Source organism: Scyliorhinus canicula, chromosome 1 (assembly GCF_902713615.1).
Source record: "Scyliorhinus canicula chromosome 1, sScyCan1.1, whole genome shotgun sequence".
Lineage (NCBI taxonomy): Eukaryota > Metazoa > Chordata > Chondrichthyes > Carcharhiniformes > Scyliorhinidae > Scyliorhinus > Scyliorhinus canicula.
In genome coordinates this window covers 25,375,739-25,393,362 of record NC_052146.1, presented here as the reverse complement: position 1 = coordinate 25,393,362, position 17,624 = coordinate 25,375,739, and the positions used below count along the sequence as shown (strand labels likewise).

The 17,624-nt window shown below is 47.7% G+C and overlaps 1 protein-coding gene across 2 annotated transcripts in view; it reads right to left on the bottom strand.

Annotated features, from left to right (window-relative positions):
- Nucleotides 1-17,354, bottom strand: part of inpp5jb (inositol polyphosphate-5-phosphatase Jb) — a 138,913-nt gene extending 121,559 nt beyond the window's left edge. Inside the window, exons 1-2 of one of the 2 annotated variants that reach the window (XM_038775342.1) lie at nucleotides 17,157-17,354; nucleotides 16,969-17,070 (exon numbers count right to left, since the gene is read on the bottom strand). In XM_038775342.1, the coding sequence (XP_038631270.1) occupies nucleotides 16,969-17,063 (95 nt within the window). In that variant the 5' untranslated portion in view covers nucleotides 17,064-17,070; nucleotides 17,157-17,354. The remainder of the gene's footprint in view (nucleotides 1-16,968; nucleotides 17,071-17,156) is intronic. The other variant, XM_038775214.1, reaches the window with a different exon arrangement.
- Nucleotides 17,355-17,624: the final 270 nt, after the last annotated feature.

Genomic DNA, 17,624 nt, shown 5'->3' with positions numbered 1-17,624 from the left:
CCATTCACACAGCCCCACCCATTCACACAGCCCCACACACAGCCCTACACATTCACACAGCCCTACCCATTCACACAGCCCCACCCATTCACACAGCCCCACCCACAGCCCTACCCATTCACACAGCCCCACCCATTCACACAGCCCCACACACAGCCCTACCCATTCACACAGCCCTACCCATTCACACAGCCCTACCCATTCACACAGCCCTACCCATTCACACAGCCCCACCCATTCACACAGCCCCACACACAGCCCTACCCATTCACACAGCCCCACACATTCACACAGCCCCACCCATTCACACAGCCCTACCCATTCACACAGCCCCACCCATTCACACAGCCCTACCCATTCACACAGCCCTACCCATTCACACAGCCCCACCCATTCACACAGCCCCACACACAGCCCTACCCATTCACACAGCCCCACACATTCACACAGCCCCACCCATTCACACAGCCCTACCCATTCACACAGCCCCACCCATTCACACAGCCCCACACATTCACACAGCCCTACCCATTCACACAGCCCTACCCATTCACACAGCCCTACCCATTCACACAGCCCCACACATTCACACAGCCCTACCCATTCACACAGCCCCACACATTCACACAGCCCCACCCATTCACACAGCCCCACACACAGCCCCACCCATTCACACAGCCCCACACACAGCCCCACCCATTCACACAGCCCTACCCATTCACACAGCCCTACCCATTCACACAGCCCCACACACAGCCCTACCCATTCACACAGCCCTACCCATTCACACAGCCCCACCCATTCACACAGCCCTACCCATTCACACAGCCCTACCCATTCACACAGCCCTACCCATTCACACAGCCCTACCCATTCACACAGCCCTACCCATTCACACAGCCCTACACATTCACACAGCCCTACCCATTCACACAGCCCCACACACAGCCCTACCCATTCACACAGCCCTACACACAGCCCCACACACAGCCCTACACATTCACACAGCCCCACACACAGCCCTACCCATTCACACAGCCCTACCCATTCACACAGCCCTACACAATCACACAGCCCTACCCATTCACACAGCCCTACCCATTCACACAGCCCCACACATTCACACAGCCCCACACACAGCCCTACACATTCACACAGCCCCACACATTCACACAGCCCCACCCATTCACACAGCCCTACACATTCACACAGCCCCACACACAGCCCTACACAATCACACAGCCCCACACACAGCCCTACACATTCACACAGCCCCACACATTCACACAGCCCCACCCATTCACACAGCCCTACACATTCACACAGCCCCACACACAGCCCTACACAATCACACAGCCCCACACACAGCCCTACACATTCACACAGCCCCACACACAGCCCCACACACAGCCCTACACATTCACACAGCCATATATATTTCAGAGTTATTTTTACCCCAAATTCCTATTTTTTTTAAATTAAAAGAACAAATTATTTGGATTCACTTGCAATGGTATACTTCTGTTAGGAATTGATTTTAAAACATTCCTCTTGGATCACCATCTTACCAGTTACACCGTTCATAGAATTTACAGTGCAGAAGGAGGCCATTCGACCTTCATTTGCTGAATGCAAAAACATAACTACTTGACCCAAATCTGTATAAAAAAGGATGAATTGTGAGGGCACTAGATTAGCAAGGTCCCTCAGTTGGGTTCTGTTTCGCTTCTTACTTCACAACATTCTCCACATTCAGTGGGGTTAATGTTAAATTTTGCTGCGGGCTTTAATGATTTAATATCAGATCACAGGCCCACACATCTCTCTCCTGAATTTCTGTTCTGAAAACAAGTACTGGGAGAGGTGTTCAATAGGCAGGCAATCCAATATCAATTTGTTTAATCCTCCACCATCAACACCTTGGGGGTCATTAAGAAACTGAACTGGACCATCCACATGAGAGGTAGAGGCTGGGTATTCTGCAGCGAATAATTCACTTTCTGTCTCTCCAAAGCCTGTCCACTATCTACAAGATACAAGTCATGAGTGTGGGGGAATATAATCCACTTGACTTGGTGGGTGCAGCTCTAACAACACTGAAGAAGCTCAAGACTATTCAGGACAAAGCCACTTGTTCGGCAATCTACCTGAGACAATCATTCCTTCCATTACTGGTGCACAGCGGCAGTGGTGTGCAACATCTATAAGATACCGTGACTGGGAAAAATATTGCTGTTCTTTCATCAAAATCCTGGACCAACCTCCCTTAACTGGTGTAGCTGCACAATAAAGACTGCAGCAGTTCAAGAGGGCAGCTCAACAAGGGCCTTCTCAAGGGCAATTTGGGATGGTCCATAAATGTTAACCTCGCCAGCAACGCCCACATCCCATGAATTAGTAAAAATGCACTCTCGAATTAAGTGAATCCTGCAATCAGACCAACTGTCAGGCTTAGGATCCACTAGGAAGAGAGAATTTTTTTTAAAGTGAGCAAGTCAGAAACCAAAAGCTGCACATAATGCAATTATATTTCAGAGGAATTCATATCATCATGGCAACAGAGATCGGGGGGTGCGACTTACAGCCTTGTCACGCCCAACTTGGTGTCAGGACAAGGCCATTGAATCTCGCGAGAGGGCGTGGCCCCGGTGAGCGTACCGCGAGAGGGTGGGGCCCCGGTGAGCGTACCGCGAGAGGGTGGGGCCCCGGTGAGCGTACCGCGAGAGGGCGTGTTCCAGGTGAGCGTACCGCGAGAGGGTGGGGCCCCGGTGAGCGTACCGCGAGAGGGCGTGGCCCCGGTGAGCGTACCGCGAGAGGGCGCGGCCCCGGTGAGCGTACCGCGAGAGGGCGCGGCCCCGGTGAGCGTACCGCGAGAGGGCATGTTCCAGGTGAGCGTACCACGAGAGGGCGTGGCCCCAGTGAGCGTACCGCGAGAGGGCGTGGCCCCAGTGAGCGTACCGCGAGAGGGCGTGGCCCCGGTGAGCGTACCGCGAGAGGGCGGGGCCCCGGTGAGTGTACCGCGAGAGGGCGCGGCCCCGGCGAGCGTACCGCGAGAGGGCGTGGCCCCGGTGAGCGTACCACGAGAGGGTGTGGCACCGGTGAGCGTACCGCGAGAGGGCGTGGCCCCGGTGAGCGTACCACGAGAGGGTGGGGCCCCGGTGAGTGTACCGCGAGAGGGCGCGGCCCCGGTGAGTGTACTGGGAGGGCGTGGCCCCAGTGAGCGTACCGCGAGGGCGTGGCCCCGGTGAGCGTACCGCAAGAGGGCGGGGCCCCGGTGAGTGTACCGCGAGAGGGAGTGTTCCAAGTGAGCCTACCGCGAGAGGGAGCAGCCCCGGTGAGTGTACCGCGAGAGGGCGGGGCCCCGGTGAGTGTACCGCGAGAGGGAGTGTTCCAAGTGAGCGTACCGCGAGAGGGCGTGGCCCCGGTGAGCGTACCGCGAGAGGGCGTGGCCCCGGTGAGCGTACCGTGAGAGGGCGTGGCCCCGGTGAGCGTACCGCGAGAGGGCGGGGCCCCGGTGAGCGTACCGCGAGAGGGCGTGGCCCCGGTGAGCCTACCGCGAGAGGGTGGGGCCCCGGTGAGCGTACCGCGAGAGGGTGGGGCCCCGGTGAGTGTACTGCGAGAGGGCGTGGCCCCGGTGAGCGTACCGCGAGAGGGCGTGGCCCCGGTGAGCGTACCGCGAGAGGGCGGGGCCCCGGTGAGCGTACCGCGAGAGGGCGTGGCCCCGGTGAGCGTACCGCAAGAGGGCGTGGCCCCGGTGAGCATACCACTAGAGGGCGTGGTCCAGGTGAGTGTACCGCGAGAGGGCGTGGCCCCGGTGAGTGTACCGCAAGAGGGCGTGGTCCAGGTGAGCATACCACTAGAGGGCGTGGTCCAGGTGAGTGTACCGCGAGAGGGCGTGGCCCCGGTGAGTGTACCGCGAGAGGGCGTGGTCCAGGTGAGTGTACCGCGAGAGGGCGTGGCCCCGGTGAGTGTACCGCGAGAGGGCGTGGTCCAGGTGAGCATACCAGTAGATGCCGTGGTCCAGGTGAGTGTACCGCGAGAGGGCGTGGTCCAGGTGAGTGTACCGCGAGAGGGCGTGGTCCAAGTCAGCATATTTAAAACGAGCCATTAGAGCTCTCATTTCACCTCGCCAGCAGGTAATGACTCCCTGTGCGGTCTTGGCAGAGAGAAACTCCCCGAGGCCAAAAGAAATGGCAAAGTGCGGTTAAGTAGCGGGGTGTTCGGACACCACAGCTGCTGAGATACACCCCGGTAAACACGCCCCGGTAAACACACCCCGGTAAACACACCCCGGTAAACACACCCCGGTAAACACACCCCGGTAAACACACCCCGGTAAACACACCCCGGTAAACACACCCCGGTAAACACACCCCGGTAAACACGCCCCGGTAAACACGCCCCGGTAAACACACCCCGGTAAACACACCCCGGTAAACACACCCCGGTAAACACACCCCAAATCGCAAATACATTTTTTCTGGTTAAATCAGGCCCTAAAAATGGGAGTGCAATTAGAAAGAAAAATGTTACATTATTAAATTATCTCCTTCCTGTAATGTAGTAGTGTGTAAGTGTACCCAGTATACTCTGCCTTACAGGGTTAGAAGGATCAGATTTCATTGCCAGGTCGGGAATTTACCAAGACGGATGTAGTGAGGGTGGCAGCCTGGCAGAGTGAATCCTGATCAGCTGATTCAGGATTGGTTACAGGAAATTTGAGATTTTGTACGGACCATTTGTAAAGTGTTACATGTGTGATATACAGGAATCTTAATATATTACATAGGAAGCTTTTACACAATCTACAAAATTATTTTTATATCTTAGGAATTAGGAACAGAGGGCGCGATTCTCCGCACTCCCGATGGTGCGGAGAATAAAATTTTACGGCCACGCTGTTCCGACGCCCTCCCGCTATTCTCCCCCCCCCCCCCCCCCCACGCCCAACTCCCGACACGAATCGCTGCCGCCGTTTTTTTACGGCCGGCAGCGATTCACAGCTGATAGATGGGCCGAGTTCCCAGCCCTTTACGGCTGTTTTTACGAACGGCAAACACACCTGGCCTGGCCGTTCGTAAAAACGGCCGTAAACACTCGCATTTTATAACCATGGCACCGATTGGCACGGCAGTACCACGGCCGGGTTTGACGCCAGCCTTACGATTTCTCCCGGTTTGGGAGAATCGCGCCCAGAGTGTTATTATATACATTGTGGTCTTATATGGAGAACTAAATTGTGATTTACAACCAGCACAAAGCACCATGGGTGGGACCCAGGAGGGCCTCCGCTGTGGCCTCCGACCCCAGGGTGGCATCCGCTGTGGCCTGGCCCACGATCGGGGCCTACCGATCGGCCAGCTCTTTTGCTCCGCGCCGGCCCCTATAGGCCTACGCCATGTTGCATCGGGGCCGGCGCGGAGAAGGGAGCCACTACGCATGCGCGCACTGGCGCCGGTCCCACTGCGCAAGCGCAGACCCGTGGCGCCCATCTGACGCCAGTATCGGCAGCTGGATCGGCGTGGGTCGCTCCAGTGCCATACTGGCCCCCTGTAGGGGTCATCCTGAGGGCATGTTGACGCCATCGAGAAACGCGACGGCGTTTAGAACGACATCAACGCTAGCCTCAGGATGATAGAATCCCGCCCCTTATCGCGTCTTCCTCAAATTGCTGTGCATAAATTGGTTGTTGCATTTCCTACAATCACAAAAATCCCGATAAATCGAGACAAAGTGAAAGCATTTTGGCTGCAAGGGTGCTTTCTTTATATAAATATGTTTCCTAGTGTAGAAATATACTTCAGAAATAATCTGTATTTATGTTGCATTTTTAATAGGAACATAGGAATTAGGAGCAGAAGTAGGCAATTCAGCCCTTCGAGCTTGCTCCATCATGGCTGATCTCTTCCTGGTCTCAAATCCACCTCCCCACCTGTTACCCATATTCCGTTAACCCACTTATATATTTTTTAAAATCAGAAATATATCTATCTCCTTCTTGAAACTATTTAATGACTCAGATTCCACCGCACTATGGGACAGCAAGCTCCTCAAATTCACCACCCTCTGTGAGAAGTAGTTCCTCCAGTTCTAAATCTACCGCCTCTCAACCTATATTCGTGACCTCTTTCTCTCGATTGCCCCACAAGGAGGAACATTTGGTCTGCGTTTATTTTATCAATCCCTCTTAGCATTTTATATACCTCGATCAGATCCCCTCTCATTCTTTTAAACTCCAGCGAGTATAGGCCTAAGCTGTTTAATCTCTCCTCATACATCAACCCTTTCATCCCCGGAATCAATCTGGTGAACCTCCTCTGAACTGCCTCAAATTCCACCACATCCCTCCTCAAATGAGGAGACCAAAACTGGACACAATACTCCAGATGTGGTCTCACCAACACCCTATACAATTGCAACAATACTTCTCTACTTTTATACTCCAGTTCTTTTGCAATAAATGCTAACATTCCATTTGCCTGCTTTAATTACCCCAAACAGATGCCGGAATGTGGCGACTAGGGGCTTTTCACAGTAAATTCATTATTTGAAGCCTACTTGTGACAATAAGCGACTTTCATTTAAGTTTCATTAATTACATGCTGTACCTGCATACTGACTTTCATAGAACTTACAGTATAGAAGGAGGCCATCGAGTCTGCACAGGCTCTTTGAAGGAGCACCCTACATAAGCCTACGCCTCCACGCTATCCCCGTAACCCAGTAACCCCAGCTAACCATTTTTTTTGGACATTAAGGGCAATTTAGCACGGCCAATCTACCTGACCTGCACATCTTTGGACTGTGGGAGGCAACCGGAGCACCCGGAGGAAACCCACGAACACACGGGGAGGATGTGCAGACTCCGCACAGACAGCGACCCAAGCCGGGAATCGAACCTGGGACCCTGGAGCTGTGAAGCAACAGTGCTAACCACTGTGCTACCCTGCTGCCAACTTTCTGCGAATCATGAACAAAGACACCCAGATCCCTCTGCCCAGGTGCATCTTGAATCTGCTTTCCATTTAGATAATAATTTGCCTTTCTATTTTTACGGCCAAAGTGGATAGCCTCACACATCAAACTCTGCCAAACTTTGGTCCAATCTCCTAACCTATCTATATCGGTCTATAAAATCTTTATCTCCTCTTCACTGCCCGCTTTCCCACCTCTTTTAGTATCATTGGTAAATTTTGTTATGTTACATTTTGTCCCTGCTTGCACAGAGGACGGACCCCTGCGGCATCTCACTGGTTACAGTTCACCAGCCAGAGAAGGACTCATTTATTCTGACCCTCTACTTTCTGTCAGTCAGCCAATCCTCAATCCAGTCTAGTATTCTACCCCTAACCCCCTGCAATCTCACCTTATGGATCAGTCTTTTATGCGGCGCTTCGTCAAACGCCTTCTAGAAGTCTAGATATACCACATCTAAGGCTCCCCATTATCCACCTTGCTGGTTACATCCTCAAAGAACTCAAGCAAGTTTGTCAAACATGACTTACCCGTCATAAAATCATGCTAATAAAGGTTGATTGAGCTTTGTCTTTCCAAATGTTCAGTCATCTCCTTAATGATTGATTCCAGCAACTTCCCCACCACAAGAGGTCAAGCTAACTGGTCTATAGTTTCCTACTTTTTGAATAGGGGTATCACATTAGCATGTTTCCAACCCACAGGAACCCTTCCACAGTCCAGGCAATTCTGAAATATCAGAACTAATGCAATCACTATTTCCGCTGCCACATCCCTTAATACCCCTGGATGCAGGCCATCAGGTCCCGGAGACTTAGCTGCCCTCAATACCATCAGGTTATTCAACACCGTATCCCTAGTGATGGTAATAAATATTCTAAACGACATTAGTCAGGAGGGAAACATGGGATTGAATGAAAGCTTTGTCAAAGAGATGAGTTTTGAGAAGCTTTTTAATAGGTCAAGAAAGAGGAACGGGGAGTGTGTTCCAAAGTGTTGGATTGAGACAGCTGATAGATCCCTTTCCCAGGATCATTTCCCAGTGAAGGAAATGCAGGTGGATGGAGTCTGAAGAATCAAGCAGTCAGGGGGAGAAAGAGAGCTGGAGGATTTTAGATAGGGAGCAGCTTTAATGGAGGATAACAATTGTACATATAAACGTGTTGGGGTCTGACAGTCAATGTATGTTTGAGAGACTGAGCAATGGGTGGAGACGATTCCGTGAAACATGAGGATATGTAAGGCAGATGTTTGGAGTTTATTGAAAGTATAGTCTCAAGAGGGTCAAAAAATGAGGGGCGAATAAGATAAAGTTTACAGTTCATCTTGCTTAATATTTGTGAATTATTTCGAGGATTAGATTACAGGATATGTCTGTGGTTTTAACTGGCCAGAATTCTCTGGTCACTTTTCCCGGCAGCAGCGTATCCCTGCTGGCAGGTTTCGCAGTGGTGTGGGATGTTACTATGGGAAATCCCACTGACAAGCAGTGAGAAGATAGAATCCCGCTGCCAGCGAACGTGCGCCGTCAAGAAACACATGGCTGGAGAACAGGAAGATCCAGCCCACTGAGACAGATGGTAATCAAATGACAAAACATGATAGGCCCAAAACTGGTGAAGGCCCAAAACTGGTGAAGGCCCAAAACAGGTGAAGGCCCAAAACTGGTGAAGTATTGTTTTCCACAATGTTAATATTGGTAAATATGGAGGAAGTTTCTGAGTGACAAGTGAAGAAATTTCAATTTCAACAGCACATGTTACACCTACACTAATAATTGGGTGGAGTGTCATTTTGGGCAGGAAATCCTGCCAGTTGTTCCGGTGCAATTCCCATCGCAAATCTTAAATCATGTCTTTGGAGCCTCTGTGAAACCCACCAAGAAAGCGATGTGTGGGACCTGGAAACGGTGGCAAGCACAACTTCATAAAGGGTCTCCCTTCAGGCCCGCCCCCTTCTAGCCAGCACCAGACCCCGCCACTCCAAATTGTCACGCCTATGGGGTTGCCAGGTGCCCCCCCCCCTTTTATGGCCCTCTTTTAATACCTGTCCATCCATGGCCCAGTCTTTCATGACCACGCCCTATTTTCATGCCCCACCTCTTGACAGTGCCCCTTGGCACCCTGGCAGTGCCAACCTGTCACTCTGATTGTGACCAGATTGCAGCCGATGCTGTGGGCATCACGCTCCATTCGGCACTAACTTGAACCCCACTTCGGGGCTCTCCCGCTATTCTCCTGGCTCCTCCGATAATTCTCCATTCACATTCAGTTACTCAAGCACCAAAGCTTACACGCGAATTGCAATAAAATTGCTTACTATGGTCAATTCACGATTAAGGAACTTTGGTAAGTTGAAGGGATAAAAAAAAGAGCTCTTGAAGATGGATACCATTGTGCTGGTGCTCGGGAGTCGACATTTACCAAAACCCAGGGCTTTTAGTGTTTTGACTGACGGGTTTAGATCAGTTAAAGGAAAAGTGATGGCGTCTTGATGAAGAAATGATCGGCAGATTGGAATGCCCTTGGATGCTGAAGTAAAAGAGTGGTAGCTTTATCCCAGTTATCCAGAGATGAGAGAGGAAGAAAGAGACATGTCAAAACTAGAAGAGGAGACAACACGAAGGAAGAGAAAGGTGTTTGTGCAGAAGAAAGCAGAGTCAGAATAAAGTCAGTTCAGAGAGAAGGATAGGAGATTGAAAGTAGAATTCTAGAAATCAAGTTACCACTGTTAGCAGCAGAGGACCTCACACATTCCTATAGGTCCCACTGTATTCAGTCTAATGGAAGCATTAGGCTATTTCAAAGAAATAATGGATCCATTTACAAAGCTGGCATGGGAATGTTGTACAAATTGGTTAATCAATGATTTCCTTGTATTGTTATCAACAGTAGTGTCTGGAGTATAGAGAGTGAACAAAGACAGCGGAGAAACTGTCATCTGATAACCAAGCATGCAAATTAGTCAGTGTGAACCTGCTGAAGCTCTAACCTGTCATAACAAATGTATTAAATAAGAGACGGAACCAGCTCACTGTAGAACATTCAAACTTGGGCCGACAAGAGCAAACGATTCTCAACCTTCTATTCACACCATAGGCTTAAACAGAAATGATGCGACTGCTGTCAATTATGCTACTTCACAAGACTACCTAGGAACACAGAGGCAGAAGTTGGCTATTTAGAAGCCTGTTTCTCCATTCAATGAGAGCACGGCTGGTCTGTGATCAAACTCCACCTATGCCCCATACCCTTAAAACCTTTGGTTAGCAAAAATCTATCAATCTCAGACTCAAAACTAACAATTGGCCGAGCATAGATTGTCATTTGCAAAAGAGATTTCCAGACTTCTACCATACTTAACTTCAATCTTGAAAGATCCTGCTCTCATTTTTAGACTGTGCCTCCAGTCCTAGACTCCACAGCAATGGAAATAGCTTCTTTCTATCTATCCTATCTTTTCCCCTTATGATCTTGAAAACATTGATTAAATCATCCCTTAACCTTCTAAATACCAAGGAATACAACCTTATTTTGTTATGTAACTGGCGGAGGTGATGGGCAGGATTCCCCCTTGTACTCTAGACCTCCAGATATAAAGACCGCATTCTGTTATCCTGTATGATTATTTTCTAAGCTTTTTCATTACATTAATTATTTGTCTACATGAATCCCCAAGTCTCTTTGGACTTCCATAGTTTCTAGATTTTCAACATTCAGAAAATACTATGTTCTATGTTCTTCCGTTTGTAACCCTGGGATGAAAACTATTTTGTCCTGGGGATTTGCCATTCTTCAGTGCCATTATTTTCTTCATCACTGTTAACTTGCTTATGTAAACTCTCATGAATTCCCATCCTTAATTCCTCAAGATGTCCAGCATGGTGTCCTCTTCATCTGCTGTAAATACTGCCACCATGTAACATCCATTTTCTTCTTTTCGTTTAATTTTTGTTATCATTTTTCAAACACCACATTGTTCCCTACCACCCTCTCCGTGCTCAATTTGATATTCCCGACAAGTTTATTTTCCTACTCCCATTTTACCCATTGCCAGATTTGCCCAGTTTACTTGAGACTGTCTGATCATATTGAAGAATCTTAACCGTTTCATGCTTCTCCCTGTCAAACACCATATTGAACTTGATCATATTATGATCACTATTAGATAAGTGTTTATGTCCTGTTAGGTTGCTAACTAAATCTGGTTCATTACTCATTATTAAATCTAATATGCTCCAGCCCCTTGTTAAGTCTTGGACACATTGTTGCAGAAAATGTCCATGAACAAACTCAGGAAAATGACTGCCTTTCTGAGCTGAGCTTGGTCTGCTTATCCCAATTTATATTGAAATTTAAAACCATTCTGACTTGCTACATCCCTGGCCAATCTCTGTACTTATACATCTACCAATTCACACTGCTAATAGAGATCTATACTCAACTCCCAACAAAGTCCTAATTCCATTTATTTTTCTTAATTCTACCCATGAAGTCTCCATTGTCCCCTTACCTTTCGTTATAACTGAAGTGATTTGATTTCATCCTTAAATCCACTAAAGCTACACTTCCCTTTCTACTGTCTTTCCTCTAGACCAGGGGTGGGCAAACTTTTCCGTGCAAGGGCCACATTCAGAAATTCACAATTCACAAAGGGCCGCATAGTATATTAAGTAAAATAATTACTTCACCCGGTTATGATTCTGGGCGCCTCATATAGAACATAGAACAGTACAGCACAGAACAGGCCCTTCGGCCCTCGACGTTGTGCCGAGCAATGATCACCCTACTCAAGTCAACGTATCCACCCTATACCAGTAAGTAACCCAACAGCCCCCCCCCCCCCCCCCCCCCCCCATTAACCTTAAAACAAAATTTTTTTAAAAAAATTTTTTTTAAAAATTTTTTTTTTAATGACTTGGTGGGCCGCAGAAATACCTTTGGCGGGCCGCATGCGGCCCGCGGGCCGTAGTTTGCCCACCCCTGCTCTAGACCTTATAACCTGGTATGTTAAGTCCCTGGACCACTCTGTTTCACAGCCTTGCATCAATAATAGCTACCATGCCATATCTTCGCAAGTTGAATTTGAACCTGAAATTCATTCAATTTGTTCCTTATACTCTATACTTATTTGGATCTCACATCCTCAGAGTAGTGTCTCAGGCCCGACCATCTTCATCAATGACTTTCCCTCGGGGGATGTTCGCTGATGGTTACATACAAAATAGGGGCAGAAGTTGGTCATTTGAAGTCTTGAATGTGCTCTGCCATTCATTGAGATCACGGTTGAATTTCACATTCCACATCTACCCTCGGCAACCTTTCATTCCTTTGCCTGATAAGAATCTGTCAACCTGCCTTAAAAATATTCAGTGATCCCATTTCCTCCGCCTTCTAAGGCCCATAGTTTCAAAGTCATACAATGCGCCAAGAAAGAAAATTCTCCTTTAAAGGGCCCCCACTAATTTTAAAACAGTGCCCCCTATTTCTGGATTCACACACAAGAGGAAACATCCTTTCAACGTCCACCTTGTCAATACCGTTTAAGATCTTGGCCGGAAATCTCCGGCTGTTAGGATTCTCTTTTCCCATCGGCTGAGCACACCCATCCACAGGTTTCCCAATGGGGTTGGGTGGCTTCAATGGGGAATCCCATTGACAAGCGGCAGCAGTAGAGAATCCCGGGTGGGTGATTAGAGAATCCAGCCCATTATATACTTCAATCAAGTCAACACTCCCTCGTCTAAACTCGAGTGAAAACAAGCCCAGCTTTTCCAACTTATGCTCACATGACAACCCGTTCATTACAAGTATCAATCTAGTCAACCTTCTCTGAACCGTCTTAAAAACATTTATATCCTTCCTTAAAAAGGAGACCATAGCTGCACACAGTACTTGAAATGTGGTCTCACCAATGCCCTCTATAACTGAAGCACAACATCCTTACTTTTATGTTCAATTCTTCTCGTAAAGTGTAGCATTCCATTAGCTATTTTGATTGCCTGCTAAACCTGCATACTAACCTTTCGTGACTCAAGCATGGAAACAGCTACATCCCTCTGCACCTTGGCATTCTCCATTTAAATAAAACTTTTTTTTTGTTCTTCCTGTCAAAGTGAACAACTTCACATTTCCCCACATTATTCTCCATGTGCACACTCATTCAACCTATCTATATCTATCTGCAAATTCCATACGTCTTCTTCACAACACACGTTCCTACCCATCTTTGTGTCGTCTGCACATTTATCTACCATGCTTTGCTCCCCTCATCGAAGACATTCATGTAAATTGTGGAATATTGGAGGTGCAGAATAGGCCCCTGCAGGACTCCACTCGTCACATCCTGCCATTCAGACAAAGACACGTTTAAGCATACTCTGTTTTCTGTCAGCCAGCCAATCTTCAATCCAAGCTAATGTGTTACACCACGAGTGTTTATTTTTTGTAACAACCTTTGATGTGGCACCTTCTCAAATCCTTTCCAAATACAATGTTCAACACCATTTGTGACTCCTCTGATACTGAATCAGTCCATGTCTGTATGCAGCAATATTAGGCTTTGGGCTGATAAGCAACATTCACGTCACACAAGTTCCAGGCACTGATCACCCCAGCAAGACAGAATTTAACCATTGCCACTTGACATTCAATGGCATTATCATCACTGAATCCCCCACTATTAACATCCTAGAGGTTACCAATGACCAGAAACTGAACTGGACCAACCATATAAATACTATGGCCACCAGAGCAACTCACCTCCTGAATCACCAAAGCCTGTTTCACCATCTACAAGGCACAAGTTAGGAGTGTGGTGGAATACTCTCCACTGATCTCCAACAACACTCAAGCTCGACGCCACCCAGAATAAAGCAGCCCCCTTGATTGGTACCCCATCCACCACCTTAACCTTTTACTCCCTCCACCACCGACATATTGCAGCAACAGTTTGAACCATCTATAAGATGCACTCCAATAACTCACCAAGTCTCCTTCGACAGCACCTGCCAAACCTGCGACCTCCACCATCTAGAAGGAGAGCTGTAGATACATGGACACACCACCACCACCTGCAAGATTCCCTCCAAGCTGAACAGAAACCTGATTTGGAACTGTATCGTGGTTCCTTCACTGTCGCTGGGTCAAAATCTTGGAATTCCCTTCCTAACAGCACTGTGGGTGTACCTACACCACATGGACTGCAGCGGTTCAAAAAGACAACATCACCTTCTCGGGGCAATCAGGAATGGACAATAAAATAGCCACATCCCATGAACAAATAACGCAAAACAAAACTATTTTACTATTCTCATGTTTTACTCACATGTGCCTGATTTCTCTCTTCTGGGTCACATATTTTATAGATTTTGCAATTCCCCTTGCCTGTAGTACCTAAAGCACAATTTCTGACTTATTGCTTTACTCTCTTTCCATTTGTTTATTTAAAAATTATATAAAATATTATTTAATCCACCTTTCCCTTATTTAGAGTTTAAGGATCTCGGGATAACCCTATCTTTCATCTTTGAGAAAGAATGCTAAACGGAGATGTTTCGGGAAGTTGAACCAAGTTAAAGTTTGAACTGCCATTGTGGTAAACTGAATTATGCCATATTGATGTGAACCCTGTTAATAATGTGCTGCTATAAATCGTTATTGCTGCTATAAATCGTTAGTATTTGTGCTGATTTGACAAATGTGCCAATTTTGTATACCTAAAAAGTAAGAAAATGAAGTAATGTTGAAGATACAGCTGAATATTGTCATTATTTCTTGGTCTCTGGTTAGTCAAGTGTTCCGTGGTTTTCAACAAATACTGCTATTTATTCAGATTGTTATTAGAACATATCCTTCTTATCATTCAGCTTGCAGGACTCTGCGGATAAGTTCTTTCCTCCTACAGTTCAAAGATGTACGTGTTAGGTGAATTAGCCATGCTAAATTGCCCTTACTGTCCTAAAAGGTTAAGTGAGGTTACTGGGTTACGGGGATAGGTGGAGGTGTGAGCTTAGGTAGGGTGCTATTTCCAAGGGCTGGTGCAGACTTGATGGGCCGAATGGCCTCCTTCTGCACGGTAAATTTTATGATTCTATGATATTCAACAAAGTATTGAGAATACAACTTGGGCCTTTGCCGTGTTACATATTTGTTGATCGTATAAAGATCTTTGACACAATCATTAGAAGTTACAGAAAAATGTTGGCTGGCCCAAAATGTTTTTCTTCTACCTTGCTTAGTATATTTTGTTTGCTTCTATGCTTACTTTTACCTTCAGGAATTTGTATAAAGAAGTGGATATTCACTTCAGACTGATTCACAACTGTACAAGATCCCAGATACTAGAATCCCTCATAACAGTATATATGCCAGGCATAAGGGCATTGATATTGAAGACAGAGGTGGGCTGGTCACCTTACACCACCCAAAACTGCCCAGAAAGATATGCTACGGTGATACAAAGTGGAAAATTCTCTTGTGATGGTCATTGCAAGCAGCTGCGCAATCCAAGGGAACATGACAGCTTAACAGACACATGGAGCCACAATCGTTGTGACAGGGGTAAAAATGGCATAAGACAACTAATTACAGTACAACAAAGCTTGAAGCAGCTTGTCAAAGAAGAGGACCCCAAAGGAAACAAAAGAAAATCAAAGACCGATCAGCCCTCAGATCAGTCTAACATCCGATTTCCTTTATATGGGAAAATATCATTGAGCTGCAGGCTCAAGTTCATTTAGTTTGGCAATTCTTCTTTAATTCTCTGCCTGAAGGCAGGTCCTTGACAATCAATCACCTAACCATGGCAAAGTGCCATGATAGGCCAAGGATGCAGGCCCCGACTCTACCTGTGCTGCTGTTGGCATTAATCTGACCCACATGCTAGCTATCTAACTGGCTCAGCTAACGGCCCCCCCCCTCCCCCACCTAGGTATTAGTTTTTTTAAGCAATTCCTTTGCTCTTTCACATTTCTTCACCCCTCACCATTTAGAAAATATTTAGATTTGTCTTTCTCAGATCCAAAGTGGATGGTCCCACGCTTCCTCACATCTGCCACATCTGTCCGGGCCCCTTTGTAACGGTCTTCTTCCAGCCACATGTGTTATTAAGGATTTAAGTTGCAATGAGGGTAAACAAATAGGTGAGTCTAGTTCTGCTGTTGAAGTGAAAGATAATGAGCAGATACTGCCTGGCCTACTGCGTATTTCCAGCATCTTCTGTCTGCATCTCAAATTTCCAGCATCTGTCCAAGGGCAGGTGCAGACTTGATGGGCCGAATGGCCTCCTTCTGCACTGTAAATTCTATGATTCTATGATAGGATATGGGGTCTGAAGCTCAGTTCAGTGACTAACGGGATATCCAAGAGTAAAACATTTCAATTAGTCTCCACAAGGTTTGGAATGGAGTTGTGGCAAAGCTGCAGATCTTTTTGCCAAAGCCAACAAAAAGGTGCTTTCAGTCCTCCCAGTCTCAGTTGGAGAAAGTTCTACCATATCCCTGACTTGATATGAAAGAGTCTGACAGCGCAATGATACTGCTGAAATTAAGGTGCTGGAGGATTTGAGTTTGCTGTGATCAACATCCATGTGGAAGGTGGTCAGACATCACTGTTAATGCCTCGAGGGAGCTACGTGACTGAGGGGGGGGGGGGGGATGAAGCTTTGGGCAGTCCTGAAGTGACCTTGCAGAATTGGTGTGCTGGCTGCATTAGGGCGAGTAGCAGTGAAGACAGACACATGGAAGGATCCATGGGAGAGAGGCAGTCCAAGAGGATGGAGTTGGTAACCATGTAAAATTCTGCAACACTGTCACATGTTGACATGACTCTAACCAAATGCATTGGTCTGGGCAAAAACGGACTAAGGGGATTAAAACAAAAAAGGGAGACATTTTAAAAGAAAACACAGTCCCAACCTTGCCAGGATATCAGATATCTAGGTGACTGGGTGAGTGTTTAAGTGAGATGGTTTGAGACAGTGATAGATTCTCACCTGAACCCTTCGCCTCCAGTATAGTCGGTCTCGGGCACAGACAGGGAGCCCAAACTCACCGCCGGCCGCTCCTGGACCACAGCTGTGTTCATCATGCAGGAGCTGCGGTGAAGCAAGAGAACAGATTGTGAGAGAGATTCGGGAGACACAGACATTAACTATCAATATATCCAAGAAAGGAAACGTACAGTGTGTAGGAGAGAGAGAGAGAGAGAGAGATTGTATCCGGGAAGGTCACACGGTGTCCTGTGGCTGGCTGTCTATCTCAGTCTCTGACTCCTGATCAATGAAGATGAGCAGCTCCGGATCCTCACACAGATCCTGCCGCCTGCCCCCGGCACCTTCCCCTGCGGCTCCCGATTGTTTCACCCTCTCCGTCGCTGCAGAATCGCGGCTGGATCACCTCCCGGAATCTGTTCCTGCTCCTGACGTCATTCCAATTCCATTTAAAGGGGTAACGCGGAGAGACCCGGGGGTCAGAAACAAAACCCGGGGGTCAGACCTGGACCGGGGGTCTGAACGTGGCCCTGGGGTCAGAAACAAAACCCGGGGGTCAGAAACAAAACCCGGGGGTCAGAACCTGGACCGGGGGTCAGAAACAAAACCCGGGGGTCAGAACCTGGACCGGGAGTCAGAAACAAAACCCGGGGGTCAGA